The sequence below is a fragment of the Podarcis raffonei genome, chromosome 8, assembly GCF_027172205.1.
Source record: "Podarcis raffonei isolate rPodRaf1 chromosome 8, rPodRaf1.pri, whole genome shotgun sequence".
NCBI lineage: Eukaryota > Metazoa > Chordata > Lepidosauria > Squamata > Lacertidae > Podarcis > Podarcis raffonei.
In genome coordinates, this window is record NC_070609.1 from 4,397,857 (window position 1) to 4,414,768 (window position 16,912).

Consider the following 16,912-nt stretch of genomic DNA (forward strand, 5'->3'; position numbering starts at 1 on the left):
GCACGCTTCTCCCTGCTGCCAGCCTTCAAACCAGGTCAGCCTTCAAACCAGCACGCTTCTTCCCACCGCCAGCCTCCAAACCAGGTCGGGAGACAGCAGGATGGCGTGCTGCGCCTCCCCGCTGTCCCCTGAGCTTGTGGGGCTGGTGGTGGGGCTCTCCTGAAGCCTGGAGAGCGAGAGGGGTCGGTGCGCACCGACTCCTCTCGCTCTCCAGGCTTCAGCGAAAGCCTGCATTCGCCCCATAGGACGCACACACATTTCCCCTTCATTTTTGGAGGGGAAAAAGTGCGTCCTATGGGGCGAAAAATACGGTACTCCACCCAGAGTTTGTTTCTACACCCTATGGGATGAGGTGGAGAATCTTCAGGCAGGGCCTTCGCAGTGGCCTCTAAACCATGCAGAGGTGGGAAGGACAGATAGAGAATAACCTCCCGTTGCGTCTGTGATGTTTTGGGGTTTTCTGTGCACAAGGGGAAAGGCAGCGCTGTCAGACACCGTTGGTGGCTTTGGCAAATGCTCAACTTGTCACCCTCTGGAGCCGGCCCCAGTTTACCAGCTGGAACATAGCAAACTGTCTTCCACTGAGTCAGAACACTGGTCCACCCAGTTTGTCATAGTCTGCACTGACTGGGAATGGCTCTCCAGAGTTTGAGACAGAGACTCTCTTACAGCTCCATCTGGATGTTCCAGGGATTGAAACTTGTCCTGAGGCCTTCTGCATGCAAGGCAGCTCACAGAACTGTAGCTGGAAGGGACCTCGAGGGTCATCTAGCCAAACCCTATGCAATGCAGGAATCACAGCTGAAACCTTCTTTCCCAGCCTGGCTATGAGATGCTGTCATAGATTGAACCCAGCACCTTCTGCATGTGGGGCAGGTGACCTGCCACTGAGCTATGGCCCTGCCTGGGCAGGCAATAGTTCTCCCCATGATACCAAACAAATATCTTTCAGATTAGAACTTTTAATAGGAGGCTGCTTCTGGGACCTAGCAATGGGCTCATACATGCCGGAGCAATGTTCTCCCTAACCCAGTATACAAGCAGAGGCTGTAGATCATAGGAGTTAACTCCTAGGGCCCAAGGTCCCTTTGGCCCCCAATAAAATGTTTGAGCCCTGCCCCAAAAAAACGTTGATGGGCATTTCCATTCAAATGGCGTGCATGCATTTGTGATCAGTTATGTGGGGTGGGACTTACCTGGGCCCCCCAATATTTTATTCAAGTTGGCACTCCTGCTGTAGATAATAATAATAATAAGCATATACAGATCTCTTGGTGACAGCAGTCACAAAATTAAAAGATGCCTGCTTCTTGGGAGAAAAGCAATGACAAAGCTAGATAGCATCCTAAAAAGCAGAGACATCACCTTGCTAACAAAGGTCCGTACAGTTCAAGCCATGGTTTTCCCAGTAGTGATGTATGGAAGTGAGAGCTGGACCATAAAGAAGGCTGATCGCCGAAGAATGGATGCTTTTGAATTGTGGTGCTGGAGGAGACTCTTGAGAGTCCCATGGACTGCAAGAAGATCAAACCTCTCCATTCTTAAGGAAATCAGCCCTGAGTGCTCACTGGAAGGACAGATCGTGAAGCTGAGGCTCCAAGACTTTGGCCACCTCATGAGAAGAGAAGACTCCCTGGAGAAGACCCTGAGGTTGGGTAAGAGAAGGGGACGACAGAGGACGAGATGGTGGGACAGTGTTCTCGAAGCTACTAGCATGAGTTTGACCAAATGGCAGGAGGCAGTGGAAGACAGGAGTGCCTGGTGTGCTCTGGTCCAGGGGGTCACAAAGAGTCGGACACGACTAAATGACTAAACAACAACAAACAACAACAACAACAGATCTCCTGGATGCTCAAAGGAACTTTCCTGATAAATATTGACAGCAAGGCTGTGTCATTGATTTCTGCAGACTTTGAACTCTGATCCTAAATCGGCCTGCTTCTGTAAGATACAGTAGAAAGGTGGGAAGCTATGCAGTGTTTTTTAAAAAATGCCTTCTTCAGTTTAGCCAAGAAATTTTCCACGTGCCCCAAATGCTCATTTTGAACTCAGAGAGGAATCCGTCCATCCTCTACCTTCCCCACACAATGAATGCTATATTGAAACCCAATCTTGTTTTCCTGCTCTGCAAGGAAGTCCAGGAGGCCAGGCTAGCTGGTTTCACTTACAGGGCACGGGCATATAATGGGTGTGCCGAGGCTGGCCTTCAGCTGAATTCTCAGCCACTTGGCCATGGAGCTTGGAGGGGCACTGAGCATCTTCCTGGCCATCTGTGTCTCCTGCTTGCTCCTCATCTCAGCATGGAAGAGGATCCACAAGGAAGGCAAGTTGCCCCCTGGGCCAACGCCCTTGCCTTTCATCGGCAACTTGCTGCAAATCAAAACCAGCGAGCCCTTTAAGTCCTTTCTGGCGGTGAGTTGTGCTCTCTTTGCCATCAGAAGCTTGGGAGGAAATGAGGGGAGAAAGTATGGCTGGGCTGGGGCTGTATGCTTAGTTTTCAAGAATTCTTGTGTTTCAAACTGCCCAAGTGGAGCCAGGGAATGGTTATGAGCGCATGTCCCACATTCCACAAGGTAGCTCTTATGACTCCATGAAGGCTCCAGCCAGGTGAAACCAGTGGTCTGCTCAGCACTGCATCTGTGACTGAGCACAACTCTCTGGAAAGACCCCAGAGGGGTCTGTAGGCAACATCACCCCCACTTTTTGCTCCACAAAGGCTACTCAGAGATATGTTGCCTCTGAAAATGGAAGCTTTACTGGTGACTGGGAGTGGCCGCCGAGACCATATAACACTGGTCTTGAAAGACCTACATTGGCTCCCAGTACGTTTCCGAGCACAATTCAAAGTGTTGGTGCTGACCTTGAAAGCCCTAAACGGCCTCAAAGGCCCAGTATACCTGAAGGAGCGTCTCCTCCCCCATCGTTCTACCTGGACACTGAGGTCCAGCTCCGAGGGCCTTCTGGCGGTTCCCTCACTGCGAGAGGCCAAGGTACAGGGAACCAGGCAGAGGGCCTTTTCGGTAGTGGCGCCTGCCCTGTGGAACGCCCTCCCATCAGATGTCAAAGCGATAAACATCTACCTGACATTCAGAAGACATCTGAAGGCAGCCCTGTTCAGGGAAGTTTTTAATATGTGACATTTTAGTGTATTTTTCATCTTTTTTGGAAGCCGCCCAGAGTGGCTGGGGAAACCCAGCCAGATGGGCGGGGTACAAATAATAAATTATTATTATTATTATTATTATTATTATTATTATTATTATTATTATTATTAGCTCTATATCACCTTTTATGAGCAAATACTGACCAAATAGCATAGCTGTCAACTTTTCCCTTTTCTTGTGAGGAATCCTATTCGGAATATGGGAGTTTCCCTTAAAAAAAGGGAAACGTTGACAGCTATGCCAAATACCCACCATGCATGAATTTATTTTATTTCTACTTACAGGCACCCAAGTAAGTATCTAGCACCATAAGGGTCTACCACCATCACCACTTAACTCTATGTTGTGTGAAGTAGGACTTTTTCTCTCTGTGTTCTGAATCTCTTACTAACGAATCTCTTTGAATGACAGCATGTTATAGAATTAATTGCAAGGTGTATGTATGTCTATCCACTTTTTCCATGAAATATACCGGTATATGCCAGCCTGGTGCCCTCCAGATGTTTTGGACTACAACTCCCATCAGCCCCAGCCAGCATGGTTATGGTAGCTAGGGCTGATGGGAATTGTAGTCCAAAACACCTGGATGGCACCAGGTTGGCCCAGATGGATTGAAGGCTTCTACAACCTTCTTTCATGACTCCTGCTTTGCCTGTTTCCCCATTGTCTTCTTAACTATGGTTTCTTCCCCAGCTGCAGAAAAAATATGGTCCCGTGTTCACGGTGTACCTTGGGCCGCGGAGAGTTGTGGTCCTGTGCGGACATGAGGCAGTGAAGGAAGCTTTGGTGGACCAAGCTGAGGAGTTCAGTGGCCGGGGGGAGCTGGCTTCCATTGATCGCAACTTCAATGGCTTTGGTGAGTTGAGTAGAACTGGTGGGTTCTGCCAATACAACAGGGAGAAACTCATATGACTGGTAAAGGAGAGTCTGTTCTGCAGGTAGGAACAGAGCAGAAATTCATTTTTAAGGGGAACTGGTTGAATCTGACCTTTTTGAAACAATACAGAAACCAAAACACGGCCATCCTTCAGAATTTGCAGCTCTCCAAATTTTGTAGGGCAATTCCCCAAACAAGCAACGCATACCAAAATGTGTCCGCTAGGGTAGTGTCCATAAAAATGCATACGTAAGATTCAAAGATCCTTTATATTAGGGGGAATTGGTTGCAAAAAAAAATGTATATACTAGGAGAATATCACACTTTCAGGTTGATTAATATTCATGAAGGCTTTAAAAATAAGAATTTCAAACTGGCATGGGAATGTGGAGGACCAAACTCAAATTTGACAAAATATGGAAGTGGAATAAACTGAGATCTACAGATTTCCCCATCTCTAGTTGGAGACAGCCTTTCTCAACTAGAGAAAGCTGTTTTGAACTACAGTCAGTGAGGTCTGCTGTAAGGTGAGGGAGCTTATTGGGGGCAGGCACAGATGGGTTATCGCTGATGTAAATTGCCACCAGAATTTCTTAAATTTTCTGCCAGACAGAACCTCTCCTGGGCTTGTGAGTCGAGGAGCTGAGTTGTAATATGTGCCTGCCCTGTTCAGGCCTAAATGTGGAGGGCAGGAGATAAGATTTTGTATCCACCACAGCTGCCCTAATGAAAGTCATTGCCTTCATTTCCAGGAGTTGCTTTTGCCAATGGGGAACGGTGGAGGCAGCTGCGTCGCTTCTCCCTCACCACCCTGAGGAATTTTGGGATGGGGAAACGGTCCATTGAGGAGCGGATCCAGGAGGAGGCCCAGTACCTGCTGGAGGAGTTTAGGAAAACTAAAGGTTAGTGTTGGCCTCGCCCAACTCCTTCCACAGTGGAGGCTTGTGGAGAGGGAAATGGGGAAAGGGTGCCGTCACCAATGACCCTTGGTTTTGTGCTTTTCAGGACTGCCCTTTGATCCCACCTTCTTCCTAAGCCGCACAGTCTCCAATGTCATCAACTCTGTTGTCTTTGGCAGTCGCTTTGACTATGACGACAAGGTTTTTCTCTCCTTGTTGCGCATGATCAACGAGAGCTTCATTGAGATGAGCACTCCTTGGGCACAGGTAATGGAAAGATCTGGAAGGGAGTCCATCTGCCCTTTTTCTGCAAGGGGGAAGCATTCTAAAAATGGAACCTCAGCTTCTCAAGATGACAATGGGGAGAGGCAATAGACCCCTTCTGCGGGAGTCTCTGCTATTTATTTATTTATTTGATTTTACAACTCCATTCCCAATCATGAACACATAAGGTAAAAATAGCACAAGATTCTTCTGAAACTCAGAACTTCCCCCCTCCCTTCCGTGGGTTCTTCAAGTAATTTTTTTTTTTTACTGCATATAATAAGTCCATTATATGGACGTGGGTGGCGCTGTGGGTTAAACCACAGAGCCTAGGGCTTGCCGATCAGAAGGTCGGCGGTTCGAATCCCCGTGACGGGGTGAGCTCCCGTTGCTTGGTCCCTGCTCCTGCCAACCTAGCAGTTCGAAAGCACGTCAAAGTGCAAGTAGATAAATAGGTACCGCTCTGGCGGGAAGGTAAACGGTGTTTCCTTGCGCTGTTCTGGTTCACCAGAAGCGGCTTAGTCATGCTGGCCACATGACCCGGAAGATGACCCGGCCAATAAAGCGAGATGAGCGCCGCAACCCCAGAGTCGGTCACGACTGGACCTAATGGTCAGGGGTCCCTTTACCTTTCCCTAATAAGTCCATTTAGTTTGCTATCCTCCATTGTATCCAAAGTCATTGCAAGTTATTTAAAACCTGCCCAAGAGTTCAAGTATCTACAGTGGTCTTTCAAATATAATGCAAATTTGTCCCATTCTTTATTGAAGCTTTGATCCTCCTGATTTCTGATCTTCCCAGTTAATCTTGCCATCTCTGCATAATCCTGTAGTTTCTGCCAGTCCTCCTCAGTGGGAATCTTACCGTCTTTCCATCTCTGGGCAAGAGTCTCTGCTCTTTATTCCTCTCAATGTACAAGCTGTGTTCCTTGGGTGCATGATCTCAGAATACAGCAACAAACAGCTGCTTTCTCCTTCCAGCTCTATGACATGTATTCCTGCGTCATGCAATACTTGCCCGGGAGACACAACCGCATCTACTACCTAATCGAGGAGCTCAAGGATTTCATTGCAGACAGAATCAAAAAGAACCAAGCGACACTCGACCCCAACAACCCGCGGGATTTCATTGACTGCTTCCTTATCCAGATGGAGAAGGTACCAGAATGGATCCCCTCTTCAGCCATGGGAGAAGGGAAGAGAACCAAATTGGACCGTATTATTTGAAATTGGGAGGGAAGCCCCCACCCCCTGCCAGGATAGGGGCAGCAATACTTGGAATCCTGGTTGTGTGTGCAGCTCTCCTCACTCAGAAACGTGCGCTGAAAGGCAACCAAAGTGCTCGGGGGTGGCTTGGTGCATTTTTCCCTGTGAGGAAAGGCTACAATATCAGGTTTTCCGGTTGGGGGGAAGACAGCTCAGAGGAGACATAGCAGAAATTTGTCCAATAATGCATGGTGTATGCCAAGGTAGAAGGGTGGCGCTGTGGGTTAAACCACAGAGCCTAGGACTTGCCAATCAGAAGGTCAGTGGTTTGAATCCCCGCGGCGGGGTGAGCTCCCGTTGGAATAGATTTGCTCTGTGTGATGGTGAAGCACCCTTTTTGGTTCAAATGCTGCAAAATCTCCTGTTTAAATAGCAGCCACCTAGCTTTTGAAAAAAGGGACGCGGGTGGCGCTGTGGGTTAAACCACAGAGCCTAGGACTTGCCGATCAGAAGGTCGGTGGTTCGAATCCCCATGACGGGGTGAGCTCCCGTTGCTTGGTCCCTGCTCCTGCCAACCTAGCAGTTCGAAAGCATGTCCAACGTCCAAGCACGTCCAAGTAGATAAATAGGTACCACTCCGGCGGGAAGGTAAACGGCATTTTCGCGCGCTGCTCTGGTTCGCCAGAAGTGGCTTAGTCCTGCTGGCCACATGACCCGGAAGCTGTACGCCGGCTCCCTCGGCCAGTAAATCGAGATGAGCGCCGCAACCCCAGAGTTGGTCACGACTGGACCTAATGGTCAGGGGTCCCTTTACCCTTTACCTTTATGCCAAGGGTTGGGAACCTTTTTCTGCCCTAGGGCCATTTTCCCATGGCAGCGTTGCATGGAGCCAGAGGAAAAAGTGGACTGAGCACTGAATTTGAATGTGACCTTTGCATGACGGTTTCTGTAACACCCACACCCCTCCCTATCTGTCCAGACAAGCAAGAGGCATTAGCAGAGTCAGTGCTGGATTTACGTATAAGCTAAACAAGCTATAGCTTAGGGCCCCATTCTCTTGCGGCCCCCTCAAAAAAATAAAGGAAAAAAACAACACTGGATGTACATTTCCAAAATATAAGATAAAAAACAAATAAAATAAAACCTACATATGGTTAGAGCTTAATAATTATTTCACTATTAATATACTTCTTCTTAATTGTATTTCATTATTAATATACGTCTTCTTAATTGTATTTCAGTTCAACAATGACTTTGATAAAATACATACAGTGGTACCTCGGGTTACATATGCTTCAGGTTACATACGCTTCAGGTTAAAGACTCCGCTAACCCAGAAAGAACTTTGCTTCAGGATGAGAACAGAAATCGTGCTCCGGCGGCACGGCGGCAGCAGGAGGCCCCATTAGCTAAAGCGATGCTTCAGGTTAAGAACAGTTTCAGGTTAAGAACGGACCTCCGGAACGAATTAAGTACTTAACCCGAGGTACCACTGTACCTGATTTTTTGTGTTGTGTTGTGTATATTCAACACAAAAAAGGCAACAATTTGTTGTTGACAAGCTGGACATATAAAGGGCCCCATTACCTTCAGTAGCTTAGGGCCTCATCAAACCTAAATCCGGCCCTGAGCAGAGTCAAAGCACACTTTTGAACCATAAAACCATTCTTCCCACCAATGGCCATGCTTGTGTATACGGTGCACATTCACGCACATGCACACACATACGCTAATTTCTTTGTTCCTTCAAAGGAAAAAGGGAACCCTTCCAGTGAATTCAACCTAAAGAATCTGGTCCTCACCACCCTCAACCTGTTCTTTGCTGGGACAGAGACAGTCAGCTCCACCCTGAGATATGGATTCCTCTTCTTGATGAAACACCCAGAAGTGGAAGGTATGGAGGATGACATCTGGGACTGGCAGATGTCAAGCAAGTGCTGATGTAGTGGAGTGGTGTAGTGGTTAAGAGTGGTAGTCTCGTAATCTGGTGAACTGGGTTCGATTCCCTGCTCTTCCACATGCAGCTGCTGGGTGACCTTGGGCCAGTCACACTTCTCTGAAGTCTCTCAGCCCCACTCACCTCACAGAGTGTTTGTTGTGGGTGAGGAAGGGAAAGGAGCATGTTAGCCGCTTTGAGACTCCTTCGGGTAGTGATAAAGTGGGATATCAAATCCAAACTCTTCTTCTTCTTCCTTCATCTGCCTGGGGCTCTTCAGGTATTTTGGGCTACCAACGCCCATCAGACGCGGGTGGCGCTGTGGTCTAAACCACTGAGCCTCTTGGGCTTGCCGATCAGAAGGTCAGAGGTTCGAATCCCCACGATGGGATGAGCTCCTGTTGCTCCATCCCAGCTCCTGCCAACCTAGCAGTTTTAAAGCATGTCAAAGTGCAAATACCGTATTTTTCGCACCATAGGACGCTCCGTCCCATAGGACGCACCTAGTTTTTTTTGGGGGGAAATAAAGGAAAAAAAATTTCCCTTTATTTCCCCCCCAAAAGCAGGTCAGGGAAACCGAACCAGGTCGAGGAACAGCGGGATGGTGGCGCTGCGCCTCCCTGCTGTCCCCCGAGCTTGTGGGGCTGGCTGATGTCTGCCTGGCGCATGGAGCGCTCTGCTTCAGCGGGCCCCACCCGCCAGGCAGCAGGCTGCTATCCGCAGCTTGGGGAGCCTTGCGGGGAACTCCTGCAGGGCTCCCCACGCTGCGGATGTCTGCCCGGCGCGAGGGGCGCTCTGATTCAGGGCGCCCCACCCGCTGGGTGGCAGGCTGCTATCCGCAGCTTGGGGAGCCTTGCGGGGAACTCCTGCAGGGCTCCCCACGCTGCGGATTTATGCCCGGCGCGAGGGGTGCTCTGCTTCAGGGTGCCCCACCCGCCGGGTGGCAGGCTGCTATCCGCAGCGTGGGGAGCCCTGCGGGGAACTCCTGCAAGGCTCCCCACGCTGCGGATGTGTTCCCGAAGCGCCGGGTGCTCTGCTTTCAGGGCGCCTGACGCTCCGGGAAGCAGGCTGCTATCCGCAGCCTAGACAGCCCTGCGGGACCTCCCTCAGGGCTACCTAGGCTGCGGATGTGTTCCCGAAGCGCCGGGTGCTCTGCTTTCAGGGCGCCCAACGCTCCGGGAAGCAGGCTACTATCCGCAGCCTTGACACGGCTAGCGGAGCGCTGCGCTAATCCCGAAGCTTGGGGCGTGCGGAGCTCAGCGTGCCCCAAGCTTCTGGGTGCCGGCAAGGTCTCCGCTAGCTGTGGGAGAGCCGTGCGGCTCTCCCACGGCTAGCAGAGCGCTGTGCTAATCCCGAAGCTTGGGGCGTGCGGAGCTCAGCGCGCCCCAAGCTTCTGGGTGCTGGCAAGGTCTCCGCTAGATGGCTAGCGGAGACCTTGCCGGCACCCAGAAGCTTGGGGCGCGCTGAGCTCCGCACACCCCAAGCTTCGGGATTAATGCAGCACCCCGCTAGCCGTGGGAGAGCTGGGTCTCCCACGGCTAGTGGATAGCTTCCTGAAGCCTGGAGAGCGAGAGGGGTCGGTGCGCACCGACCCCTCTCGCTCTCCAGGCTTCAGCGAAAGCCTGCATTCGCTCCAAAGGACGCACACACATTTTCCCTTGCTTTTTAGGAGGGAAAAAGTGCGTCCTATGGTGCGAAAAATACGGTAGATAAATAGGTACCGCTGTGGCAGGAAGGTAAACGGCATTTCCATGAGCAGCTCTGGTTTCATTGTTCCATTGCACCAGAAGCGGCTTAGTCATGCTGTTCACGTGACCTGGAAAAACTGTCTGCAGACAAACGCCGGCTCCCTCGGCCTTTAAGCGAGATGAGCGCTGCAACCCCAGAGTCGTCTGTGACTGGACTTAACTGTCAGGGGTCCTTTACCTTTACCTTTTTTCATCTGCCTGGGGCTCTTCAGGGATTTTGGGCTACAACGCCCATCAGACCCAGTCGGCACAGCAATTGTAGTCCGAAATATATAGAGGCACCAAGTTGGTAAAGGCTGGTTTGGGGTTAAATCGTTACCTGAAAGTATAGCAATCCAGGTCTGTAGCCAAATATGACCCATTAAGCTTAGATAGCAGTTTGTAGCCATTGTCATTTACCATTGATAAGACGATTAATGATGGCACCTAACATACATCAGCAGCTGTATCAAAATCAGAAGAACCAGGAGACTAGAGGCACCCAACTAGTAAAAGGTAAAGGTAAAGGGACCCCTGACTATTAGGTCCAGTCGTGACCAACTCTGGGGTTGTGGCGCTCATCTCGCTTTATTGGCCGAGGGAGCTGGCGTACAGCTTCCGGGTCATGTGGCCAGCATGACTAAGCCGCTTCTGGCGAACCAGAGCAGTGCACGGAAACGCCATTTACCTTCCCGTCGGAGCGGTACCTATTTATCTACTTGCACTTTGACGTGCTTTTGAACTGCTAGGTTGGCAGGAGCTGGGACCGAGCAACGGGAGCTCACCCCGTCGCGGGGATTTGAACTGCCGAATCCTAGGCTCCTAAGTCCTAGGCTCTGTGGTTTAACCCACAGCGCCACCTGCGTCAGTGCTAAAAGCATCATGAGGATGGCTGACAGGTGTGTGTGTGTGTGTGTGTGTGAGAGAGAGAGAGAGAGAGAGAGAGAGAGAGAGAGAGAGAGACTGCAGCACACGGGAAGGAAAGATTTAAGTCTTCCTTCAGTTCCTATGAAAAGTGCTGCCTCACTCTGCTTTTCATCATGGAAGGCAAGCTTCAGCTGCTGTCAATGGGGACTTTCCCCCAGAGTTTAATAGCAAGGGGGGCAGCTTTCATCTGGATCACAGTGAAGTAGGGAACAGCTAATCCCGTGCCCCCTTGGGCAGCCCCCACCTGCCTGCCTTCTCCCACACGTCCAGTCCAAGGGGTAGAATCTACCTGCCAGCTTTCTCTTCCTCCCCAGCCTCAATTTTCCTCATTGCAGAGCTCAGCAGGGAGGATGAAAAATGGGGGCAAGGCTGGGTTAGTTGGCTCTACCTGTCATTGACTCTGGCACCACCTGCTGTTGGGCTGTCTGTCTTCCACTGGCAAAACCTGCTCTCTCTCTCTCTCTGTTGTGGTCCCAATGAAAGCTGGCCTTCTCACGCCTTCTCTGAAAAAAGAAAAGAAAAAGCAAGATGGGCTTCCCACTTACATGTTTAACATGAGGTCTAAGTAAGCCCTAAGAAAGAGAAGAGGAGAAGAATTGGAGGGCAAAACAAAAATATCTCAGTGTGAGATGGAGAAGAGGCCAGGTGCATATTGTAGTGAAAGAGCTCGCCTTCCATCCTTACAGACCTTCAGGGTGTAAGTGCTCAAACACCTTCCTTTCCCTACAGCGATTTATTGATCCTCACATTAAAGTTCAACTGGAGACAACTTCATTCCTGCCGCCTTCACATGGTTAGTTGAGGAGTGATTCAATTACGGCTGCTCACCTCAGTTTTGACCCATAATGAGGAGAAGAGAAAAAGTTGTTGTTTAGTCATTTAGTCGTGTCCGCCTCTTCGTGACCCCCTGGACCAGAGCACGCCAGGCACTCCTGTCTTCCACTGCCTCCCACAGTTTGGTCAAACTCATGCTGGTAGCTTCGAGAACACTGTCCCACCATCTCGTCCTCTGTCGTCCCCTTCTCCTTGTGCCCTCCATCTTTCCCAACATCAGGGTCTTTTCCAGGGAGTCTTCTCTTCTCATGAGGTGGCCAAAGTATTGGAGTCTCAGCTTCAGGATCTGTCCTTCCAGTGAGCACTCAGGGCTGATTTCCTTAAGAATGGAGAGGTTTGATCTTCTTGCAGTCCATGGGACTCTCAAGAGTCTCCTCCAGCACCAGAATTCAAAAGCATCAATTCTTCGGCGATCAGCCTTCTTTATGGTCCAGCTCTCACTTCCATACATCACTACTGGGAAAATCATAGCTTTAACTATACGGACCTTTGTCGGCAAGGTGATGTCTCTGCTTTTTAAGATGCTGTCTAGGTTTGTCATTGCTTTTCTCCCAAGAAGCAGGCGTCTTTTAATTTCGTGACTGCTGTGGACAAGGAGAAAAGGAAGCCACTGCATGTGAGTGAGGGGATATGGAAGTGGCCATCTCTGAAAGGCTTCCCTCTAGCTAACTCTTCTGCTCAGGAGGACTGAAGCAATCACTCCCTGCTTCGGAGCCATCTGTACTCTCTGCTGCAATGTCCCAGAGAGACAGCAGTAAGTTACAACTGCTGGATTTTCCAGGCATCGTTTTATACCAGCTTCTTCCAGGCCCATAGGGACTGAACAATGATGAGGAACTGTCAGGCATTAAACAAGGTTGAATGCACCAAGTCCACTTGTTTCCAGTTTAAGGTTTGATGGCTCTACATGATAGACAGCTTCCAATTCTAAGCTCCGGAAGGCAGCTAATCCCAGGGCCGTTCCACTCACATCCATAATGCGCTTCTTTCTTTCACTGATGTGCTCAGAAGGCCATGTTTTCACTTCCCCTGGTTGCTCTCCTAGAAGGTGTTTCTCGGTGTCTCCACAGAGAAGGTCCACCAGGAAATTGACCACATCATTGGCCTCAACCGCATCCCTGCCAGCGAGGACAGGATGAACATGCCCTACACAGACGCCGTCATCCATGAGATCCAGAGACTGACGGACATTGTCCCCCTGGGAGTTCCACACACTGTGATGCGAGACACTCAGTTCCGGGGGTACCACCTCCCCAAGGTGAGACAAGAGTTAAGTTAAAAAGGAACAAGCCTATGGGAAAAGGGGGGATGGAAGGGTGAGCCATATCTGTTTATGAGGCCCTCGCTGTCCCTGTCAGTTCCATTTCAAGATGGACCTCTGTCTCATGTCTTTCCAGGGCACCGATGTCTTCCCCTTATTAGGCTCGGTCTTACGTGATCCCAAATATTTCAGCAACCCCCAGAAGTTCAACCCTGGGCACTTCCTGGATGAGAAAGGGCGCTTTAAGAAGAACGATGCTTTTGTGCCATTTTCTTCGGGTAGGTCTTTGTCCCTGTTTGCTTTTTACTGCTTACTGAAAGTGGCCTTTGGTTAGTCAGCTCCCTTATAGCTTAACCGAGCCTTCATTATTGTTGTGAAGATACAATGGGATGATTCCTGTGTGTGCCACCCTGAAAACCTTGGAAGAAACGTGGGAAACAAACGATGATGATGATTAAGAATAATAGCAGTGGTAGTGATAGCAATGGTGCTCATAGTACGGACACTGTACTAGACACTCAGGTCCAGCTCCGAGGGCCTTCTGGAGGTTACAGGGAACCAAGCAGAGGGCCTTCTCGGTAGTGGCACCCACCCTGTGGAACGCCCTCCCACCAGATGTCAAAGAGAAAAACAACTACCAGACTTTTAGAAGACATCTGAAGGCAGCCCTGTTTAGGGAAGCTTTTAATGTTTAAGAGACTATTGTATTTTAATATTTTGTTGGAAGCCTCCCAGAGTGGCTGGGGAAACCCAGCAAGTTGGGCGGGGTATGTACAAACAAACAAACAAATAAATAATATTTTTTTATATAGTAGTACTGGCAGAGAATAATGTGAGAGAGAAATATAAAGGGAAGGTGGCTTTCCAAGACCTCTGTAGCATCTGCAGCCAGAGTGGAACCCCCCTTGGCCAAGCAAATTATAACTTGTTCAGGTTCCTTTCTCTCTCTCTCCCGACAGGGAAGCGCGTCTGCCTGGGGGAAGCCATGGCCCGCATGGAACTCTTCCTCTATTTCACCACCATCTTGCAAAGCTTCTCTCTGAGATCCCTTGTGCCTGCAAAGGACATTGACCTCTCCCCCAAACTGAGTGGCTTTGGGAACATCCCCCCAACATATGAGCTGTGTTTGGTGCCTCGCTGATCCCAGATTTGGCAAGCTATTGCCTGGCGTGGGTGGGTGGGTGGGGAGGGAGGGAGGGAGGGGAGAAGATGCATATTGGGTTCACCCGTTCATCATGGGTCTTGTACGTTTTCATTTCGCCCTAAGCTGCTCTAGAACTATGCAGAAACACACCCCATTATTTAGTCATATTTTAAGCCTGTGAACTGTCCGGGCTATGTGACATTCCTGTCTCCTGCCCTGCTCTGTTGTGAGCTTCTGGGAACAGAAGATTGGGATAGATGGATTTGCTTAGTTTGACCCAGTGGGGCAATTCTGACAAAAAAATCAGGTACAGTGGTACCTCGCGTTAAGTACTTAATTCGTTCCGGAGGTCCGTTCTTATCCAGAAACTGTTCTTAACCTGAAGCACCACTTTAGCTAATGGGGCCTCCCGCTGCTGCCGCCCCGCTGGAACACGATTTCTGTTCTCATCCTGAAGCAAAGTTCTTAACCTGAGGTACTATTTCTGGGTTAGCGGAGTCTGTAAACTGAAGCGTATGTAACCCCAGGTACCACTGTATCAGAGTTTCTGGGGGCTAACCAGGTTGGGATAGCTGGGATAGCAGGCTTGTTGTGTTTTGAATGTCTTATGTAGATTTTTCAGTTTTGTTGTTCTGTATGGGACAATGACAATAAAGATTATCGAATCGAAAACTTAAGAACACAATCAGGAGCTGCTGGAACAGGTCACCGGCCTATCTAGCCTAGCATCCTGTTCTAACAGTGGCCAACCAGATGGCTGTGGGAAGCCTGCAAGTTTGACATGAGGACAACAGTACTTTCCCCTCCTGACATTTCCAGCAACTCATCTTTAGTAGCATTAGTGCCTCTGACGCATAGCTGTCAACTTACAGATTTGAAAACAAGGGACCAGCAGCCTTTAAAATAAGGGATCAGCAGCCAAAATAAGAGATTTTAGTCAACCAGCAGCCAAACGAAGCCTCAAGCGGTGGTTCCCACAGCGCAGCAACCCGGCAAAGGGGATGCAGCAAGGAAAACCACCGTTACCTCTCTGCTGGGATGCGCTGAGCAAAGGCGAGTCCCCAGGCAACACGGCCGATTTGATTGGCACAAGGAATGCAAGCTCCACCCCCCCAGTCGTTCTTAGACTTCTTATTGGGTGAGCAACGCAGCCAAGCAACACAGTTGGAGCCTCCCTCCTCCCTGGCTTGCAGGGAGGGAGGGAGAGGAGCTGCTTCCTTTGAAACCCAGGAAATTTAAGGGACATCACCAATAAGGGACAGCAGCGGGACACGGCGCTGGGATAAGGGACTGTCCCGCCAAATAAGGGACAGTTGACAGCTATGCTCTGACGATGGAGATACAGCATAGACATCATGGCTAGTAGTCAATGATAGCCCTCTCCTCTTCCATTAATGTGTCCAATCCTCTTTTAAAGCCATGTAAATTGGTAGACATCACTTCCTCTTGTGGGAGAGTTCCATAGTCTAACTCTGAGTTCCATAGTCTAACTCTGAAATGCACGAGGAAATGCACATTCAGCTTCAATGGATGTCCATGTCATGTATAATTTTAGGAACTTCTATCATGATGCCTCTTACTTGTCTCTTCTCTAAACTACAAAGTCCCAAGCGCTGCAGGGAAGTTGCTCCTTGATTGTTTTGGTTGCCCTTTTCTAAACTTTTTCCGATTCTGCAATATCGTCTTTGAGGTGAAGCAACCAGAACTGCCCAGTGACATTCTCCAAGGTTATGCTAATATTGTCCCAATGCTGTTTCTGTCCAAATCTCCTAGATTCTATGCCTTTAACGGCCACCTTGTGGCCAGAGTCAGCCTACTGAACATCTCCAGATGGTACTCAGTGGAGGGAGGTGGACAGGTCTTGGATCACAAAGAGTCACAAGCAATCAAAGAGCTACATGGCACCCCAACATGGCAGCCATCTGCAACCTGGTGCCCTCCAGCTGCTTCAGGCTACAATGAGTTATAGTCCAAAACAGCTTGTAGGCATCAGGTTGAGCAAGACTGCTCTATGGCATTGGTCTTCAACTGGTGGGCCAGGTCCCTACTATTGGGTCACAGCTTGTCTAAGGTGGATGGCAACAACAGCAGAACTCATACCATGCAGATGGTAAAATTGAGAATTAGTCCATAAATGCCTGTTTGCCTTAAAGGTGTGTCCCAGGTCAGGAAGAGAATTGCTCTATGTGATGGTGGAGCACACTTTTTGGTTCAAATGCTGCAAAATCTCCTGTTTAAATAGCAGCCACCTAGCTTTTGAAAAAAGGGACGCGGGTGGCGCTGTGGGTTAAACCACAGAGCCTAGGGCTTGCCAATCATAAGGTTGGCGGTTCGAATCCCTGCTACGGGGTGAGCTCTTAGGGCTCTAAGGAGGCAGCAATTTCCACCCCATCCTGTGCTTATTACACCCTTTGTGTTCTGCTACTTTGCATTCTTCCACTGAAAGCTGTGCTGTCCATTTTACTATCCGCTATGACCAAAACTAAGGGACGCGGGTGGCGCTGTGGTCTAAACCACTAAGCCTCGGCCTGAAGGTCAGCGGTTCGAATCCCCATGACGGGGTGAGCTCCCATTGCTCTGTCCCTGCTCCTGCCCACCTAGCAGTTCGAAAGCACGTCAAAGTGCAAGTAGATAAATAGGTAGCACTCCGGTGGGAAGGTATACCACTTGCTTC

The 16,912-nt window shown here is 49.6% G+C and overlaps 1 protein-coding gene across 1 annotated transcript; it reads left to right on the forward strand.

The window, feature by feature from the left end:
- The first annotated feature begins 2,207 nt into the window (after positions 1-2,207).
- On the forward strand, positions 2,208-14,256 carry LOC128420214 (cytochrome P450 2G1-like). Its single transcript, XM_053401766.1, has 9 exons — positions 2,208-2,412; positions 3,858-4,020; positions 4,794-4,943; positions 5,047-5,207; positions 6,185-6,361; positions 8,162-8,303; positions 12,904-13,091; positions 13,231-13,372; positions 14,054-14,256. The coding sequence occupies exons 1-9, from the start codon at positions 2,233-2,235 to the stop codon at positions 14,233-14,235; spliced, it is 1,485 nt and encodes a 494-aa protein (XP_053257741.1). The 5' UTR covers positions 2,208-2,232; the 3' UTR covers positions 14,236-14,256.
- Positions 14,257-16,912: the final 2,656 nt, after the last annotated feature.

Bases quoted from the DNA above. Each gene is read 5' to 3' on its own strand.
- LOC128420214 (XM_053401766.1), top strand. From the start codon at position 2,233: ATGGAGCTTGGAGGGGCACTGAGCATCTTCCTGGCCATCTGTGTCTCC. The intron at 6,362-8,161 runs GTACCAGAATGG...GTTCCTTCAAAG, and splicing joins TCCTTATCCAGATGGAGAAG to GAAAAAGGGAACCCTTCCAG. The intron at 13,373-14,053 runs GTAGGTCTTTGT...CTCTCCCGACAG, and splicing joins TTTTGTGCCATTTTCTTCGG to GGAAGCGCGTCTGCCTGGGG.